Source organism: Strix aluco, chromosome 4 (assembly GCF_031877795.1).
Source record: "Strix aluco isolate bStrAlu1 chromosome 4, bStrAlu1.hap1, whole genome shotgun sequence".
Lineage (NCBI taxonomy): Eukaryota > Metazoa > Chordata > Aves > Strigiformes > Strigidae > Strix > Strix aluco.
Window position 1 is genome coordinate 104,500,521 of NC_133934.1, and position 20,863 is coordinate 104,521,383.

Below are 20,863 nucleotides of genomic sequence, written 5' to 3' on the forward strand. Positions count from 1 at the left end.
CTCTGTGTGTGTTCAGCATTCCTTATGTATCAGCACCTGATTCTTTTGAGAGATCTTATGTAATGCCTGAAGCGTTTAGCAGGGAAGAACGTGTTGAATAGCACAGGTTGTAGTGAGGTCTGATGTTTTGACCCAGGCAAGATGATAGAAGTGTAGAGCTAGCGACTGTGAAAAGCTTTGGGAAGAATCAGAGGTTCTAGGCCCTCATTCCACTTCTCTTGATCCAAAAAATCTCAGGTGGTAACTGAAGCAGATTAATTTCTGATTCTTATATATGCAGAAGTAATAAATTTTTCTCCTGACAGTATAGGGTACCCAAAAGACCTATTGATAGTTGCCTGTAGTATGAGATTTCATCACTGCTATTTTTTTTTTTTTTGATAATACATTACATGGATTGGGGAAGGAGATTATGGGAACTAAGCCATTTAAAGAACTGCTGCAAAACACAGAACAAATTACCAGGTTGCGCAGAGGCTTGTGATCTTCTGTATTGATCAGCTATAACACAGCAAGTGATTGTAAAAGATCTGTTGGTCTTCTGAGATCTGAGTGGTTGAGTGCAAATGGGGGGGGGAGACGAGACACCTAGACAACTGCAGTCATGTACAAAACAATTTTGACTTAGGTCCTTGAACTTTTTACGGTTTAAATTTGCATCTTAGCATCAGGACTGGGCAAAGCTTTAATATTCTGAGTTTAACATTCATTCAGACATATAAACTCTCTAGTTCTAATGCAAAGCAGCTTTCAAAATGCTCATTCTCTGTTCTGTCAGTAAAATACATGTGGTATATACTTGCAGTCTGGCCCATGCCTAGAAAGAGGTTTCCTGCTCGGCTAATTACTGCTAATTGTGATACTCTTGTATTAGCAGTAAGGGAAACTAGCAAGGTAAATTGGTCTAATACTGACATTGATGAGCTAAACAATATGGATTGTTCTGTTCTTAGAAAGCGTGGTATGAAATTTTAGTTGAATGTAAGTTAACTAAGAGGGAAATTCACCCAGTAGCTAAAATACGTTAAATGGTGTGCATCTGTGACACATAGCCTTTTCTGAAAGTTGAATAACTTTGGTAGTTTGATTTTTATTCCCCTTTGGAAACAGATTGTACAAGCTGGGGAGTTGTGCTGGGTTCCCCATTCAGCTTTGTAAATGCAGTATGGTTCAAACTGATGTTTTTGCTCTTTATCCACCAATGAGCAGTTTTGCCCATTCCCTATATCTAAGGCACAGATTCCAGGTGGATGCCACAAAATCCTTTTATCGTCTTTTTTGTTTGTAGGACAAATTTGAGTCATTATTTCTAGGATAAGGAGATGGCAAGGCACCTCAGTAATTCCTACAGGAACTATTTACAGTCTGATAGAGGAAGGATACTCCCATTCAAACCTAGAGCTTGCCAATGTTTTTGATGCTTGTATGGTTTTTGAAATAGCATAAATTGCCTTCCAAAGATTTTTATTTTATTTTGCATTGGTTATATAAATGTGTCTATGTAGATATTTAAAATAATGTGTTAGGATTTTTAACTGTTTTCTAGGATTTGGTCAGATTAAAAATAGGGTTTGTTTTTTTTAATCTATCCCTAGCTGTCTGTTGCAGTACTGTTTCATTGTAGGACTTCTGTTGGTCAGTTTTTCTTGATTTTAAAAAGCTATTGAAGAACACCTGTACCTATTTTTGTAAAAAATCTGCTGATAATATGAAAAGGATACTAGAATGCTTTCCTGACTCAGTTAAGAATGTATTTAATTGCTTTGATAACAGATAAACAATTTGATATTTCTATATATGAAACTCTATATATGAGTAGGGCTTAGATAAGCTGCTTTAATCACTTATTGCTCATATAATTTAATAGTTAATTTGAGAAGACTAATCATTTTTGTTGTATGCTTTTGTGGACTGGAGGTAAATTAATCACAGAAGTACAGTGTCTACATGAATTAATTATGCAAGTAAGCCGAATGGCTATTTCATTATTTTACTGAAATGGCAAGAGTTTGAGAAGATCTTTTGTCTTAATAGATCAGCCAGAATTCATTGGAAAAAGTCTTAGTATGTTTAAGGTAATGGAAAAAAATTGCCTTCAGTACATCCTACAGAGATCCTGTTTAAAACGGATGACAGTCTGTCACGTTCAGTAGCACATCAGTCATCAGATTTATTCTAATTCCTTAAGCTGAACATTTCATTCAAGCTTGTAGATTGTCTTGTCAAGCTACCAAAAGCCTCATAGCTTTTCTGTCAAGCATAGAGTTGCACCAGCAGTTCACAAATAAATGCTAAGCTGCAAAAATATTGTTTATTTTCTTTAACCTTTTATTCAGTTAACTACAGTGTTCTTTCGTGTTATTTTCTCCACATACGTTTATCACAAGGTATTCAAGGGACTGCTTCCTAGACGTGCCTCATCCTGACCACAGCCACTTCAGACCAAGGGCCACTTATTTTGGGATGTGTTGTTTTTACTTGTAGCAGTCTAGACCACCATGGTTATGACATTCCTCCTCTAATCACAAAGTGAGCAGCTTTGTTTGCTGCAGACGTGAAGGAATCCCACTGCTGGTGGTGCACACGTGGCACTGGTGTGGCCAGTCTGGTTTTGTGTGGAATGGCCATGGTTGTGGACTTCTGCTCGCCCTGTATGGAAAGTGGCAATTTTGCTATCAGCCCATATATCTATGCCATTCTTCTATTTATTCATCAAAATCTCTTTGGGATGTTTTTTCAGGCTTTACCGTCTATTTTGTGTGCAGGTAGCATGTCTGAATTGGGCTCCTTCCTTTTGTTGCACATCTGCCACCTTTGAGAAAAGAAATTTTTTGTGTCTTTTTTTTTTTTTTCCTTTTGTTTTTTTCCTGACCTTCTCTAATTCTGAGCGTTTTGCTTTCCTTAAAAGAAAGTTTCTGTGTAAACTGTAGCACTTGCATACAAAGTATACTTGAGCCTGAGTGGTAGTGAGAACTTGACTTGAGACAGTTGTATGACTTTGAAGTTGACATACATGTGTCTGAGGTAGTAAAACATTGGGGATGGTTAGTTGAAGTGGTGTTAATTAATTGTGCTAAAGAAGTAAACTATTAGGTTGGTGCATTTGTGTAATTTATATTTAAGTCCAAACAACTGATCGGTAAAGTGATTTTTCATGAACCACTGAAAGGCTCGTGTCCAGGTTTGACTAATCTCTATATTCAACTGCTAATGGTATGGCATTCAATATAAAGTTGTGACTGCCCTTGAATAGGAAAAAGACTTCCTTGGTTATCTTTTTCAGTGATTAAAAAAAAAAAAAAATCTAAGCTGTATGTGAATTTACCAGAAACACCAACTTCAGAACTCTACTTTTTCTACTTCTTCACTGTAACTTGTGATTTCTTCTAGTATGTGGTTTTCTGTCATTTACATGCGGTGCTACATTTTCTCCCCTAATCTGGTGTTTTTCTTTGTTATAAAATCCTGTCATTTCTTTATACTGTTTTTTGGTCTGCTAAATGGCCAATGTGTTCTTTTAGCAGGCTTATTCCTTGAATGGATATTCTGAAAGACAGATTGTTCATGTCTAAAAAGGAACTGTGGGGTTGAAGCCCTAGATAAAATTAAAGCCTGAGTAGATAAAAGAAAAATTGTTAAAATGTCAAGATAATGAAAAGTCAGAAAATAAATTATGCCTATTATTAATTTTGAATTGTATTCAAACACAGAAATATGTAGCATAGACAAAAGCTGGTTACAGAGAGATAAAATTCAATTTTACACTAGGATAATTGTTTTATGTATTTTACATTTATTTATAAGATCAGATAAAGGCCTGGAATTCTCAATATAAATCACAGTATGGTCCTGATGAATGCCAAGGTCAGTAAATGAAAACCACTCTACTTGCAGAACACATTACTACTGTGGAAAATACCAACTGAATAAAATGAAACCAACAAGCACCATCTTTCCTACTATACATTCTTTACTTGCATTATAATGTTAGAGCTTTGAGTATTTCTGGTTTTCAAAGGAGTGAATGGGTATTAGTGCTCTCAGCGACCTCCCATATATTACCTGTAGCCAAATTAACATGTCTTTGTTAAGAAGAGATTAATGCAAAACTTGCAAGAGATCTGTGGGTGAGAATGGAACTGTTCCTGCAGTTGCACTGAGAGATTAGTTTGGCCCTCTTCAGATGACCTTGTGTGTGCTGGAGATACAGTTGATGGGATCCAAATGCTATGCAGATGATGGAGCCCATGATTTAAGAATACATTTCTGTAATAAATTGCTTTGTATCAGGAGCGTCTTCTATCAGGAAAGCTTATTTTATCCAGAATCAGATCTCTGGTATGTCTTGAAGAGAAGAAAATTTAGCTATTTTTCAGGTTTGGCAGGACAATAAAATGGATTCCAGGTCCTCACAGAGAATGTACTGTTGATTTTTATCCTGTAAGGAGGTGGCTCAGTCTCAGGTACCTCAGCTGACTGTCTATGTCAGTCTGAACTAAAGAAGGAGACAACCTCTCAGTAACCAAATTGCAAGCCAAAATTTGAAACGTGTAGGTAACTAACTGCCACTCATCTTACCACAAATATTTAACCAATAAGCTGTAACATTCAGTGACAGGTTTTTCTGTATGTAGTGTGCTGGAGCTTTAGAGTCCTAGGGTGATAAGAAACAGATTTCCCAACATGGCATCCATTTCACAAAAGTGTTACTAGACCGACAGGTATTTTGTCAAGCTGGACATTTTTCAAAAGTGTTGGCTTCCAAAACAAGTCTTCATTAGCTGCCCTTATTATACAGAAGCAGTGAGTTCTACATCTGTTGCTTGTTACAGGTTTTGTGGGCTCCTGTCAAAGTATGAGCATCACTGAGGTCAGTAATTTGCCACTGTTACCTTGAGTTAGATCACGTCAGAGAGTAGTGGTGACGAGTAGTGACTCAGCAGCCCTAGTGTGCTGATCTGGTGTCACTGAACAGCTCTTCTAGGTAAGCACTGGAATTACAGATGGTCTTTTGTTTTCTTCAGAAGCTGTAGTTTGTTTGTAAGCTTGTAACTTGTTCCGCTTTAGCAAAGGAAGAGCCACTGCGGCAGAGTCAGGATCTGAATCTTTGGTTTGTCGGGTAGGCCTCAAAGTAAAGGGTTCTGCCTACCTAATGGTTTAACAGATACGAAGTTCTAGTGTAGTGCCTGGTAAGCTTCTGCACAGGCAGTAGCTCAGCAGCTTTACTTTGCTGGGCTGGTGATTGGATTGCTGAGGTCTGCCTCACGTGTGATCAGGCTTTCTTTCCAAATGGCGAAGATCGATTAGACTGCAGTGAGACAGATACAGAAATGCAGCTCCCTGTGAGAATAGACTCACCTTCTGGTTTTTGATACAATGGGATTTCTTTCAGGATCATAATGAGGCCATTCTGATGTGATACAACAGTGAAAGGTCACTAGTGGACCCCGTCCACTAATTTGTTCATGGTACCCTGACCGTATAAAAGAATGGAGCACCCACAAAGGATTCTTTTGTCATAAATGTTCCTGATTATGGTGCAATAGGATGTATCAAGAGACAGTGTTATCCTGGGATGTATAGTCAACCAGTTAAGGGTGTTTAAGTTAGTTTTCTGCACTACAGTGGCATAAATGTAGGGTGATATAAATATACCTGGGAGCAAACTTCTGCTTACTGCTTTATGGACTCAGAATTTGATGGTAGCAAGAATAAACAGTTGTGGGGTGTAACACTTTTCCACACACTGTACTGAAGGTGACTGCTTTGCAGGTGTACAAGGTAACTCTAATTAAAACAGTTTCCCCTTGAAATGTAATTTTGTTCCTCCTCTTCACTATGCAGTGGTAGACTAATATTTGTCTCCAGAATGTTTTTCCAGGATCTGAAGTGGAATTACAGTATCTGAAGGTTACTAAATATTAGGCAAAAATTATAATTCTCTTCATAGTTTAAAAGTATCTTTCATATTTCAAAACCCCTCCTGGATGTAAAATTCTTTTGGCAAACATTCACTGTCTTGCACTTATGAGAGAAAACTTACTAAAAATAGCATATGCTGCTATCATTCTGAGGTTCCCCTCAAGTTGTATCTGCCTAGTAGCTTGTTTTTTACATGGTGTAATATACATTTTCAAATTTATCTTAAGTTACCAAAAAACCCCCCACCCAGATACTTTATTGAGAACCCATTTATTATTACATATTATACTTTTCCAATAATATAGCTATTCAATCCATTAGAGAAATCAGGGAAACTAATTGTCTGTACATCTGCAGCTCTTAAAAATTCCACATGTAATACAAACAACCCAGTGATGGACCTTGGTTTTTTAAACTGTAATCCTGTGCAATACACTTGTATGTAAGTGTCACTGTTTACTAATACAGGAATGTGATACTGTAAATAAAAGCAAAATTTTGTCCCAGTTGCTATAGCAATTCATTCAGGCTAATGTTAAACCCTAGTTATAAAGAAGTATATAAAGATTATCTAACATTATCCAAAATATTTTTAAACAAAACTGTATCTCATCTGATTTTAAAAAATAGTGATCACAGCATGAGTTTGCTAGTTGTAGGGTCTCTGGACTTCTCAAATATCTTGAGAAACAGGTTTTTAGAGAGGTGTCTATTGCTGGATGTGTGAGAATATGTGTGTTTTTTTCAACCTGTCCTGAAAGCACTGTGGAAAAACTTTTAAGTACTAAACCACCTTTTCTTCAGATTTAGTTTTTAGTATCTTCGATAAAAACAAAAATAATCTTACACCTCAGTGAAGTTCAGTGCGATGAGTAAATTCAACTCACTTAACTCTTTTCAGGCAGGAACAACGTATTCTAATAAGCTAAACTATGGCAAAACCTGCAGCCTTTCCATCGTAACTCTTTTCCCAAACCAGTCTGCTCAGCAGATGCACAATGCAGCTGAAGAACTGAGTACAGTTAAATACTTGCTTTAGTAAGAAGAAAACAGAAGAGGGCTGTGACTTACTGGCATAAATTTTTACAAATGGAAATAATTGATTATATGTTGTGGCTTTGAAGTCTTGAAGAAATAAAAATAATACTGAAGGCTACTTTGAAAGCAGTGTCAAGGTGGCATAACTTTATCAGAAAAATTATGCTTTTTTTTTCCATTGAAGTCTGAAGATGTTAAGATTTGCCTTTGACAGCAAGGAGTCATGAAAGCATATTACGAATGAAGGCACCTTTGCTTTAATGTGTTTTAAGAAATATTCCAGAAGACTTTCTCCCTTTTTTCCTCCCAGTTTGACTGTGAAATAGGAAGCTATTTAGGAATTTTTCTAGTGCTATGATTAGGCACAGAAGCTATCCTAGTGCACATACCTAACTTTGTCAGGTGCTTCTTCAGCATGAAAGGGAAGGTAAGACTCTAGAGTCTACAACTCTTGCAGCTTCACAATGGCCAAGAATGTCTTCAGAGTTGTTCTTAGTATTTGAACTGTTGTCCAGATTTTTCTTTTTTTAATCTTGTGTTTTAGCTATGCTTCTTTAGCTATAAAGTCTTGAATTTTTTTTTTTTTTTCAGTGATGCCAAGCAGTGCAACTTGTAGTGCCCAGAACAGCTGACAAACAACCCTCAGACTGTTCAGCATGATGATGTACAAGAGAAAATAGTCATCAAAATAAGCCTGGGTTTCAGAAGTGCTAAGGAAGGATATTTCCTCCATCTAGTAAGTGGATTTAGAGCTCCTTTGCTCTGCCCAGGAATAACTGGTGTGGGGCCACGATTCAGCTGCTGTCTCAGCTCTCTGCAATCTCACATTTCTTCTTTTCACCTCTGGTGTCAAGTGTTTTAGCAACAAAAACATTAATGTAGCTTGATGAATCAAGGAATAATGAAAGCAAGACACCAGAATTTATGATGAGGTTGCAAGAAAGAAGAAAACATCCATTTGTTTCTTTTTACAAAAAACTGACAAGAATAATCTTGCTGAAACTGGCTAGATAATCCTAGGTCTTGAATTTTTCCAGGAATTTTTCTTTTCCATTTGTCTGTGTGGAAAGAATCTGATTTTAAGGCCAGAACCCCTAATAAGAACTTTTTCGGCCAGTTCTGTAATCCTCAGCTTCTGTGAACCTCTTTGTAGTTTATGTTCTCAGAGGAATTCATTAAAGCTTCTTCGCTGTAAATTACTTCAGTGTTTTTGGCTGAATAATGTGCTTACTAAGAGTTCAAAATGACCTTTCTTCAAAACCCAGTAAAGAAATGTTTTTTAAAAAGTAAGTCTTTCCAGCTTCTTTATTCCCTGTATGTCATCATTTATATCCAAGATTGAGGAATGAGAATGACTTATTGATTCAAATGCATATTTTTTTTAAAAGGTTGGACTATTTTGTTGCTTGAACAAGAACAGAAATGGCAGAGCTTTCATTGTGGGCGATCTGGCAGTTCTGCCTATGCTTAGAGTTGTCATGCATGTCTCTTTGGAAGACCTTTTTCCTTTGAGTTTTTCCATTGTTTACAAACAAACGTTAACATTTTAGATGGAGATTATTTTTTTTTTTCACAGTAAGTATTTCCTTCCTACTGGGTGAAGATGACTCTTTTTTGGGTAAGTTTCAGGTGAAAGAAGGTTTTGGATATTTTTCAAACTAGGGTTAAAGGATAAATACATTATTTTCTCTGATGTAAACAAAAATATTGCAGCATTTTGATTGGGAAGCTGGTCTGTGGTCATGTTTTGCATTGCTTTCTTAAAATTTGGCAGGGAGGTTGATACATTGTCAGAAATGTCATTGATAATGTGACTGGTGATCTAAACTTCTTTAACTTTAGCTAATGCCTCTTTTTGTCCTTTTTTGTTTGTTTGTTTGTAGTTTCTCATCCCAGCTGCCCGCCACTGATTCAGAGTCAATGGCAACTCCCCTTTAATCTTATACCTTCCTTTGGTGCAAGAACAGGAAGCAGTTCAACAACTCCATGGTGCTGAATGTTTGCAAGTTTAGCTTCTTTGATTTTTAGCTTCCATTTAAATTCAGGACGCTCTCAACATACTTAATTTCACTGACTTGTGTCTGGTTCTCATTGAGTTCTGGACCACCTCGAAATACCTGATTCATCTCTGATAGTCCAAGACCATTTCTGTATGTGTAGTTTGCTATTTTTTAAACTATATTGGCCTTCAGGTTTCTTTGATGTTGCAGTAAATTTCAGGGAAGCATCTGGATTAGGTTTCTAAAAACAGTAGCCTGCTAATCATACCTAAATAAGTAACAGCACATGATAGGGCGTGTTATATATCATATGTGTTAAGCAAGTTGTAAAGCACACAGCCATCGCATAGGTGCTGAAAATGCTATGAAATGTTGTTGTTAGAATATAGAAAACATAGAATCATAGAATCGTTTAGGTTGGAAAAGACCTTTAAGATCGTCAGATCCAACTGTAAACCTAACACTGCCAAGTCCACCACTAAACCATGTCCTTAAGTGCCACATCTACACGTCTTTTAAATACCTCCAGGGATGGTGACTCAACCACTTCCCTGGGCAGCCTGTTCCAATGTTTGATAACCCTTCCAGTGTAGAAATTTTTCCAAATAACCAATCTAAACCTCCCTGGCGCAACCTGAGGCTGTTTCCTCTTGTCCTATTGCTTATTACTTGGGAGAAGAGACTGACATCCACCTTCCTACAACCTCCTTTCAGGTAGTGGTAGAGAGTGATAAGGTCTCCCCTAAGCCTCCTTTTCTCCAGGCTAAACGCCCCCAGCTGCTCCTCATAGGACTTGTTCTCTAGACCCTTCACCAGGTTTGTCGCTCTTCTCTGGACACATCCCAAATGTGCCATTCCTCTGTAACTCCCTCCACTTCACTTACAAGGATGAAGTTACCTCATAGTCAGTGAAGGCACTATGTACTGGATCTCGTTGATAGATTTAAACAAAATCAAAAGTTGAGGAGACACTATGTTTATTGAATCAAAATGTGTGTCTGTGTTCACACCTGCACAACACTATGTTCCAATGCCCTTACTGCTGTGCAGGCATAGTTTAAGGAGCAGTTATACTTTACTTAAAGGATACTTTTCTCTTCAGATAGTAATCTGAGAAAATGACAGTTAGTTAATTCTCTTACAAAGAACAAATCTGGCTGATCTGGAGTCAGTGGTGTTTTATTTCTCTGCTCGTTTTAGCTTGTGAAATTTCAGGTGATGTGATTCTCTTCAGCAGCTGGAGTGTACACTGTTGAAATTCAGTGGATAAATAAGTTGGGCTAGAACCAGTGCACTGGATATGCTGGTTTATGACAGCAGTGGGGGTGCATTTGTGTTTTCATGGTGTTCAAAGCAGTCTGACACAAATACGTAACTAGTGTGGCTGCATTTCCCTGCAAGAGACTGATGGGCCCCTCTTGGTCCCCGTGCACAGGACTGGGTCTTGAAAGGTTGGCATGTTTGACAGGCCTTTGCATGTTCAGGGTTCGTAATAGTTCTTGGTCGGGTTCCAATATCCACACTGTTTGTAGTCTTTATGCTTTTAATTTTTAGTGCATTTGCTGTCAGGAAAAATAGTGCTATTTGAAGGTACTTTGAGAAATGTGAGTTGGCTGGATAAACTGAATTTCTCTGCTTCCATGTGGTTTGTTGCCTCCTTTTCTTTGCTAAGTCCCTGTTCGATCTGTGAAGGCAGATGAACAATTAAATGCTTTTGGCAGGGGAAATATCATTACTTATTCTAGTGGTTTATGAATCTGGCACTAAGTTACCTCTTCTCATCTTTATGGGCATATAATGTTCTGTGACTTTATTTTTGCTTTTATGGTAGAATCTAGGCTAGCAACTTATTTCTGTGATAAAAGGAATTATGATTTGGTGATTTGGGAACTTCAAGATATTGAATATACTGTACAATGAATTTTGCAAACACAAGCACTGTAGACTCAAATGTTACTTGAATCATTTACGTAGGTAGTTTTGGAGGTCTTTAGTCACAGTGACTTTTTCTTAAGTTTGGGAGGGAGATGTATTTTGTGGGGCTTGAGGCAAATACTTTCAGAAAGGCAGGTGAAATATCTGTATCAGTAGTCCAGTTTTGGTTTGCTGAAGGATGGTGGACAAACCAGCATTTGGCCTAATGTCACATCATCTAGTCATGTAGCAAACTGAAAAAAATGGGGTGCTGGAGACCAGTAGTGCTCAGAAAGTTGCGCTTTTGTTGCTTTTGCACCATTTCCTTCCAGTTGGCATTCTGCCTGTCTACCACATCGGTCATCTTTGGTTGTGCCTCACTGCTGGGTTTTGGGTTTTTTTCTCTGCTCTACTGTTCTACACTGTAAAGCAGAAAGCAACCCAGAATTTAATGTATTGTAGGAATGCTAGTTTTGGTGCGTTTGTTTTATTGCAGTCCTTAGAATAATAAAATCGGTAGGCGGGAAATGACCTGTGAATATTATCCAGTTCACACCTCTGCTCAGAACAGGGCCATCTCCAAAGTTAGATCAGGTTGCTAAAACCAGATCTGTTTTGCACATCTCCAGAAATTGAGATTCTGTAACCTGTCTGAGCAACTTGTTCCAGTGACCTTCCTCACTGTGAAAAATCTCTTACCCATAACTCTCAGAGTTTTCTGTGTTACAATTTGTCTCCAAAAGAATCTGTCTGTCCTCTCTATATTTGCTCACAAAGCAGCTAAAACCAATAAAATCCCCCTTTAGCCTCTCTCCTTAAAACCAACTAATTCAACTCTAGCGGATTCCTCATAAGTCATATGCTGCAGACCCCTAATCATCTTGATTGCTCTCTGCTGGACTTGTTTCAGGATATCCATGAGAGGATCGGACTGGATACAGCAATTCAGATGTGGTCTCACAAGTGCCAAATAGAGGGGATTAATCACTTCCCTTTGTCTGCTCGCTATGATCCTGTCAACAGTGTGTAATATGCAGGTAGCCCTCACTGCCATGTAGTGCTGATTCTACTAAAATATTCTATTAAATATTCTTTTGGCTCCAGATAGTTTAAAATATATGTATTTTTCCTTAAAGGCTATGGAAATCACAATCTGGTTGTAAACTGTTTAGAAATGGAGATCTGGCTGCATATGTGATATGTAATAATTGAGTTATAAGACCAGTGAAGTGTTCACAACAAAGATAAAGGATGACTAAATGAATTGGCTGTTCCACACTTGACTAAAGCATATCATAGTTTCATTATTAGAGTGAAAATAATGTTAATGGGGGTGTCACAGAAGAAAGCTGCTTCACATGCATACCAAGATGAGAAAAGCTGAGAAAAAAGGAGACATGGTCTTTGACAAGATGATCTGCTGGTTTCTTTACATTTCAAAGAGGTGATGGGCAGGGGAAGAAGGAAAACACAAAAATAAGGAAAAAGAAATGGAGGACAAAGGACAGCTAAAACCTGGGGAAAAGAAAAGAGCAGGCTGAAGATTGTTTAATAAATAAAATACAAACAAAGATTGTTATTTTGGTTAATGGGGGAGAGAGAATATAGGAGGGGAGATATGGGGCTGTTGGTTGTCTAATATGCATGTAAAATGCTTCTTGTATGTGTAAAGAGAAAACTGAGCCTTGAAGACACCAAACTAATAGAAATTAGGGAGAAAAAATAAAGAGAAAAGTACATGTCCTTTATCCAATTAAATTTAATTCAGGAATAGGTAAAACTGTTGTAACCCAGTTGAAACGGTATTTTTATGCCTTCTCTCTTGCCTTTGTCAAAATCGTGACAGAGAACAAGTGCTCTTTGGCTTACTGTATGCCATTGTTAAAAGCATCAGATGCAAATTCTTTAATAGGAATGTGAAGAAACTGCTGCAGCAACAGAGTAAAAGTACCTGAGCCCTCATTCTCCATGTCTTTGCTGATTTATGGAAGTTGCAACTGCAAATGTCTCATCTTTTTGGGCCAAGACTCAGTAGGAGAGAAAAGCCAGGGGTTATTACATGACTCTGCCCTCTGGGAAAATGTTTTTATCAAGCTTCCAGATAATGTAGTTACTTCTATAAATCAAAGTCTTGAAGTCTTTGTAGCAGTGCTGGAGTTTTAAGTTTGAAGTACTACTTACCACATTCATCCACTTATGGGGTTAATCCACTTGCCTATGTTTTATATTCTTTTAAAAAGAAACAATATTTTGCATGAACTACTTGTATTTAAAAACATATAAAAGTAATAGAATGCAATAAAATAAGTACTTCTGTAATCAAATATCCAAGTATGTTTTCTTTCACAGCTTTCAGATATCTAACAGATGGGTGTTATTCCACATTTGACAAATATTTGAAGTGGCTATGTTAGTTATACTTTGACTAGTATTTTTATAACCGCCCAAAGCTAATTTTAACTTGTTTTGGGTTGTCTTAGATTTCTGATTTGCCATAGATTCTTAAGGTAGAGAGGAAATGTGACTCTTTTGTGGAGGAGTGTATAATTGCATCAAAACTTGTCATCCACCTGTGCTAAGAAAACTGTTTATTCCCTAGGGAAATGCTTCAAGAAATTAGCTGTTTTTTATGTAGTATACCCTCCTAAATTAAGTTTTTTAGTTTAGCTTGCCCTGAGGCAAAACGTTTCAGGATATTTTAGGAGATCCTGGTAATCTAATTAATCTTATGAAAATAGTGCTAAAATTCTTTCTTTATATCCCCATCCATAAAGTATATGGTGTTCCCTTCCTTGTATAGCTCCATCCCTGCACTGTCCATGGCAACTGTCAACTGCATCGTTAGGGGCACAAAGACTGCTTGGTGTTGTTCCAAGGGGTGGTGGGAACTGGTCTCTTATTCCACCGGAGGCAGGGCAGGCAGGGTAGCCCTCCTTGTGGAAAAACTCTCCCAAGACCTGAGGACATTTTGTGGAGAAGAGGTAAATTCAGTTGACACCAGCAAATGTTTGCTTCATGTCGCAGCAGCTAAGTCCATGATTCAGTAGTTGTCTTCAAAATCTGCCAAGACAAGACCAAGGAAAGAGGCGTTTTCAGTCATCGGGGCTCCATACGGAAGGGTCTCAACAGCCTTTTGGTTTCTGGAGAGGGGGAGTCAAGAAGATGGACTTCCCGATCTCCTGGCCAGGGAGGGTAGGCTGTCACTAATCTAAATACCTTGGGTCAATATCGCTGTTCAGATGGTTGAAAGTTGGTGTTATTGTGGGGTGCTTCCTTGTATATTCTGCAGACACTCCGAAGGTTTTTTCCTCTGAAAGTGGAAATATCACCGCAGCTGTAATAAAAGCTATTCAGAACTGCACAAGTAAATCACCGTATGTTTCCTACTTTGCAGGTGTATGTTGTTTTTATATACTTGTTTTTATTAAGTTTCTATTAAGTGTTTGTGTTGATGAGTAATTAGAACCAGGATTGGAATGCCATCCTTTTAAATAGGCCATTATTTTGTTTAGGGTTTTTTTTCTCCTGAAATCCATTCATATTTCAAGGTACTGGAAGGCAAAATATTTTGATGGCCATCGTTGCAGAATATATCCCTGACTGAATGAGGCAGTAGTAATTCTAGTTAACACTATATTAAAAAAAAAAAAAAAAGTGAAGGCAGTGCAGTGAGCTTAGTTTTTCTTTTTTTTTCTGTCATAGATGTAAATAATTAAAACACGTAAGCGTGGAAAGAAGTTGACAGTTTGAAACTGCATCAGTCTTGTAGGATAATGTTCAAATTTTCTGTGTGCTTCAATTTGACGTTCTTTAGAAAAAGGTTGTTTTTGCTGAAGTATAAACCAATTAAAAGTTAATGCTGTTTTTCACTGGGCACCTATGATAAACTAGGATGTTCATGTATTTCATGTGTATGCTTATGTAATTAAGCATCCACTAATTTCTTTCTATTGGGGAAATACTTCTGCGAATCAGCACTCCATATATAAAGAGTTAAGATCATATCATCTGTTGTTTAAGGTAAGGATAAGGACATTATTATTATTATTTTATAATAGATTCTTAATCCTTTGTTCTGTGAAGTGTTGATGTTTTCATTAGAGTTAAAATATGTTGCATGTTTACAGAAAGTCTGAAATCTCAGTATGTGGTCCTATCAATTTTAATTATTTGAATCATTAGAACATCTAATTTTTTGCTTAAGGGTACACGAATGTACCATTGAATCTGTTTTTTAAGGTTTTTTCCAGTTTAATGTCTGAATCCAAATTCATAAAGAGTTGGAAAAATGAGATGTCTGAGCTATAGGATTCACAGGGATTTTATATGAAGCCTATTTAATCAGGATAACACTGTTATTAATATTCATAAAGTCAGCTGGAACACAAATGACAGACTATGGAGGCTAAAATTTTTTACTTGTGAATTTATTAAAAGCAGCTTAAAAAATTAATGGAATTTAAGTAAAGTTGACGAAAATGAAAATCTTATGTTAGCAGAAAAAAATCTTTATTAGAACTTTCTCTAAGACCATCTTGCATTGATATCTTTGACAGATTTCATTGGTACTTAAAGAAGAAGAATGCATGAATGGTCATTTAAAAGGATTTAAACACATTGGCACATTAATTTTTACATGAATAATAAGTAGTTTCCAAAAGCAATTAACTTACAGTGTACAAGATTTGAATAGAAAAATAGGACTGTGACATCAAAGGGCAAAGCAAATGTGCTGTACATTTTAAACTTTTAATATTATGACTTCTTAAAATAATTTCTTTCATTTCCACGGTAGATAAAGTAACAGTGAAGGTATTTATGTACATCTTGGGTTTGTTCTGAAATACACTAAGATCTGGAACAAAGAAATATTTTGATGCCAAAGTGCTATTGGTAAAGAACAATTTCAGGCTTTTGTAGTGATCAGGTGCTTTTGAATCGAGCTTTCTTACAGTCAGTTTCTCTGTGTGGAACATAGTCATATACTGACCACAGCATATGATTTTCTCCCATGCCACTATGTGCAGAACTGGGAAGCATTTGTTATTTCTGTAGAGGGCAAAACAGGTAGATCTGGGATTTCTTCCATTAGTAGGAAGACACTAGTTAATTTATATTCATATTTGTAGGTGGTTTTGTACTTAAATATTTAGTGTGAATTTTACGTGACTTTTGTATATTATATTCAACATATAAGGACTTTTTTTTTTAGCTTTCTTCACATGATGTTCACATGGTAGTCTTAACACTAACGCAGGTTGAATAAATAGATAGTAAGGAAATTAGCTCTAGATTTAAAATTAACTCTAGATTTTGGGTTAGAGTTTCATTTTGTATTTTCAGTTTTGTCTCTATCTACCAGTATATTTTAATCTCCAGCTTTAATTTATTTTGTTAATTAGACTGATTATTAACAGATTGTCTTCAAATGGAAGAAAAGCTTTAAGATAATTGTATTTAATTTTTCTGATGATTCATCCTGGGTAAATCTTTATGGCTGACTTCTGATTGTTGTTGATGTGGTGCAGTTTGGCACTGTCTGAATAATGATGGTTCAGTAAGTTTTGGTTCTAAAAATACCTTATGTTCGAAGTACCTACTGTAAAGGTACATATTGAATAATATGTAAGTGTTGTGCATGTTAGATACCTATTGCAGCGCTTGTGTTCAGAACAACCAATTTCCATACTTAGTGTATGGAATGTTTTGTTGTTCTATTTATTAACATTTTTGTTTCTGGTAATAGGGAAAGTATACTCAAACCCTAGGGAGCCCCAAAAGATCTTTCTCTTTGACTTCGATCGATAGGTTGCCTTAATCTGATATCAACAATGTTTTTATTTTCTGTAAGTGTAAACCAGAAAATTCCTATTAATTAGCAGAACATATTTCACCTGTGAAGACGAAGTCTGTACAATGAGCCTCTTGACTCGTCTCCAATTATTCCTGTGCCATAGTCTATTATTTCCAGGAGAGGGCAGCATTTTCCTACATCAGGTACATGAAGGCACATGCCCTGCTTAGACTGTCAATGTTTCTTGTAATTACTCCCAGTATATTTGTTGCTTGCTTATGAATTAACTTGCATTTATGGAACTAAATCATTCCAATCATTTAATTACACCTGAGGAGCTGAACTATAATTGCTTGCTTCCAACTAGGATCTGATATGGCTTGAGCAGTATTAATTTGGTGTTTACTTTTCTGAGTGCTAAAAGCATTAAAATGATTGTGCAATGGGATTACATTTTACTAATTGCTGGCATTCATTAGCTGGGTAAATGGCGAGGAAGAATGACTGTATATTGTGGAGGGATAAAATTATGGTTTTAAATAGTATATTACTAGGCACATTAAGGCCCTAAGACATGTTTTAAAATACTCCAGAGGTTATTAAATACCGTATTTTCTTCATGTCTTGCTATATGAATCTCTTATTAAAATACTGCGGTTATTATGAACCTTTTTGTGCAATATGTAGGGAAATGGCTTCATTGACAGAAACCTATTTCTTGATATTAATAACCTTCTATATTTTCAGCTAATCCAAAAGTAAATGAGGAACTTAGGAAAAGATTGCCAACTCCAAATCAACACAGTTACACAGAATTGAAAAAGAAGCGTACAGCTTCATTTGAGGGATTCTTTTAAGGATCTCAGTGTTCTGCGATATGAGGTGAAGTTTTTATTTTTTGTTAAGACCTAAGCACATCAAATCATACACTTTTTTTATCATGCACATTTATGGTTAAAAAAAATATGAGCTAAATATGTTTTTCTTGAATGCTTAATGTAAATGTTAATGTTGAATCTTAAGTGTCTACACAATTATTATACTGCTTTTATAATCTCAGAGATAAAAATGAAAACATCTGCCTTTGATGTTGTATAGGAAAAGAATTTCTTCTGACGCTTTATTAGTTAGAACATATGTCTTGGTATAATATGCTTGAATTTTAAAATGTGTACGTGATTTTTTTTAATTTTCTTTTTAACTCTTACATTTATCAGCACAGTGACAACTCTCTGGGTTTTTTCATAATCCAGCCACTGCCTTGTCAAGGCACGTGTTGTGTCTTTTTAATAAATGTAGAAAAAATATAGCAGGGAAAACATACCAAGTAAGCACAACTACATAGTTAAAGATGAAAAAGTGTCCTTTGTACAATATATTTTAAGAGGTGCTTGAGTAAGTAATAAAATTTGTGATAAGCTTACTATATTAGCAAGATTACAAATTTATTTAGATTTTCTTCAGATATAGAATATAGTTGAATTTTTAACATATAAGAGAGCTTATATTTTTACACTCAGAATGTTACCTGATAAGCATAACATTTTACTCTAGGTCTTATTTTTGAGTATTGAGGGTTTTTGCTTGATGATCTTTGATGATATGAAATACTGCAACTGTTTAATTAACTGTATAGTCTGAAGCAATATGTATGCAAATATTAGGATGGATTATTTAGCTGTTTAGAAAAACCTGCAAATTCAAAGTTGGAGTGTTCATGGGCCACTTTACCGGTATTTTATCCAGGAAATTAAAGGAGGAGAGAGAATGTTGCAAAGTGAAGCACATACCACCATCTGTAATAATTACCAAAGTGTGCAGTCTCATTGCCTCTAGTGGGACCACTCAGTGTGATTTGTGCTGTGCTCAGTAGCATGTACGTCCAAGACCAGACTCTAGAACAAGAAGACAAACTAATAAATTTTTCAGTGATGGAGTTACGTACAACAGAAAGCTGAACCAAACCAAAAATTGGATGTGCGAAGAAAAAATATTTTACCGAGAAATATGATTTAGCTGACTGCTAGAGTACAAAGACTTTATTGTCCTGTCTTAAACATTTTTACATCATTTGTTTTCTAAATTTTCTGTCAAATGAAGGCAAAGTATAGGTGTGTTGTTATATATTGTTTCAAGTTTATTTATCTAGAGTTTGCTTTATTTTAGCTCTGAAATCTTCAAGCAAAAACTGGACTCAGTGCCAGATCAAACAAGTTCAGAAGAACAAATGGAGAACTGGTCAAAAGGTAAGGACTTTTAAGATATTAATAAGGAACCTCAGGTGTTGTACCAGTACTAGGCAGTGACTGGAATGTATTTGTTCTTGCCGATATCTGACTGACTTTGGAAGAAAAGAAAAAAAAAAAAAAGAACCACAACCACATACTGCCTCTTAAAAGTAATTGGGATAACAGGAGAGCAGCTACAGGAATGTAAATCATCAGCTTTATTTTCCAGGTTATTGAAATGATTTTGTATAACTTTGAGAAGTCTTATTTAAATTCTTAGTTTATACATTGCACTTCACTTTCCAACCTTTTTTTCTTAATGGGTTGACAACAAATCTGAAGTATGTCTTAAAGTAACTTTCTTGGCTATTCATGCCTGGCTACAGTATGATTAAGCCATCTACTAATATTAACGAGTTTCTCATTACCTCCAGTGAATATAGACAGTAAGGTAGGCTTGGAAGTAAAGGGGGCCTTGGTTAACTTGGAACTTCCATAGTTCATGGAGTTTTCATCTTCATCAGGATGGAAGGATCTTTTTGTATTTGGATGACCAAAATTTTGTTCTCAGATACATTCGTCTATACTTGATGGCAGAAACTTTAAAAAAAAAAAAAAAAAAAGCACTGAGTTTGAAAGCACATTATGTGACTGACTTTACAAAAGAGAATTGTCAGAAAGTGGCTTGTTACTAGATAATACTGTGTAGATTGAAGAAAAGGAGAGACATGGGAAGGAGGCCTTCAGTACATCACAAAAGGGTAGATTTTTTTCCAGTAAGTGGCTAAGTGTAGGTTAAAAAAAAAAAAATAGATGTGTGAACATCAAAGGTGCCTCCTATATCGGAGCCTAATAGTATCTCATGTATTTCCTGTTTTTGAATTTTTTATTATATATTCTTTCTCAAAAGATAATAAATGTCAAGTTTCTCATGAACAGTCGGTTGTTTAGAAGAAAGAAGAAATACTCCCATCTTGGAGATGATGCATTTCTTACGTATGTAAAGGAATTTGTATCTGTATTGTGTAAAATAAACTATTTGTAGACCCCTTCTAAATCATGGAAATCTGAGCTATTACTGAGTGAAGTTAAAAATGTTTTTGAATCATATACTCTGAAAACAAAAATAGTCATGGTGGAGTAACTTAGTGGAGATTGTATTCTGAGAATTTATACTTTAAATGTGTAATGGCTTAATCAGATTTAGTATTTTTAGACCTTTAGGGGTCAGCATACCCTAAGAATGGTTCAAAAGGTTAACTTTTCCAAAGTAGGCAAGTGAATACAATAAACTGATCCTCTGTGAAATATTTTCTGTCTGCAAGAAATGGCATTCTGCTGCTGCTCACAGATACTTTAAAAACTGAGTAGTTACAGTTTCATGTGTATTATTTTTCTGCTGCATTAAGTTAATATTTTATGCTGTTAGAAAGCTATTTCTTCCAAGCTAACACTTATGTATTTGTGTATCCGATAGAAGTTATATAGACAAAAGTAAAACTGATACACTTTTTTTAGATCAATCATTAATAAGTCACATAATTCTTTATGCTTTTACTCCTAGTTAAAAAAAGGGATTCTGGGTAAATCTCATGTCATCATACTTGTTTGGATGAGGAAATTTTTTTTTCTTAGATATTTATTTGAGTATTAACAATTAAATTTTCTTAGCATAAAGATAATAGATAAAGTACAGCAACATAATATTCAATATGTACCCTTGGTAGACATTCTGGTGCATTTTTTCACTGAATTACTAGATCAAAGCAACTTTTAATCTGTTTAAATGTCTGTGAAGTGTGTACCATTTTGTGTTCCGCTTGCTTTGTCATCTGTGGTATCTTTCCTCTTTGCAGCTGGTACTGTACTGTATCTAGTTGTTCCTTGCTTGTAACTTGGAAGTTTAAAAGCTGTTTTTAGAATAACCCTATAATGATTTATTCAATTTTTTTTAATAACATACTGAA

At 35.9% G+C, this 20,863-nt stretch overlaps 1 protein-coding gene across 10 annotated transcripts in view; it reads left to right on the forward strand.

Annotated features, from left to right (window-relative positions):
• MIPOL1 (mirror-image polydactyly 1) overlaps window positions 1-20,863 on the forward strand; it is a 199,823-nt gene that overhangs the window by 17,447 nt on the left and 161,513 nt on the right. For 5 of the 10 annotated variants that reach the window (XM_074824653.1, XM_074824662.1, XM_074824663.1 and 2 more), the window contains exons 2-4: window positions 7,552-7,696; window positions 17,416-17,550; window positions 18,835-18,914. In XM_074824653.1, the coding sequence (XP_074680754.1) occupies window positions 17,546-17,550; window positions 18,835-18,914 (85 nt within the window). In that variant the 5' untranslated portion in view covers window positions 7,552-7,696; window positions 17,416-17,545. Of the gene's footprint in view, window positions 1-7,551; window positions 7,697-16,505; window positions 16,872-17,415; window positions 17,551-18,834; window positions 18,915-20,863 lie in introns of those variants that run through there. The other 5 variants (XM_074824658.1, XM_074824660.1, XM_074824661.1 and 2 more) reach the window with 3 other exon arrangements.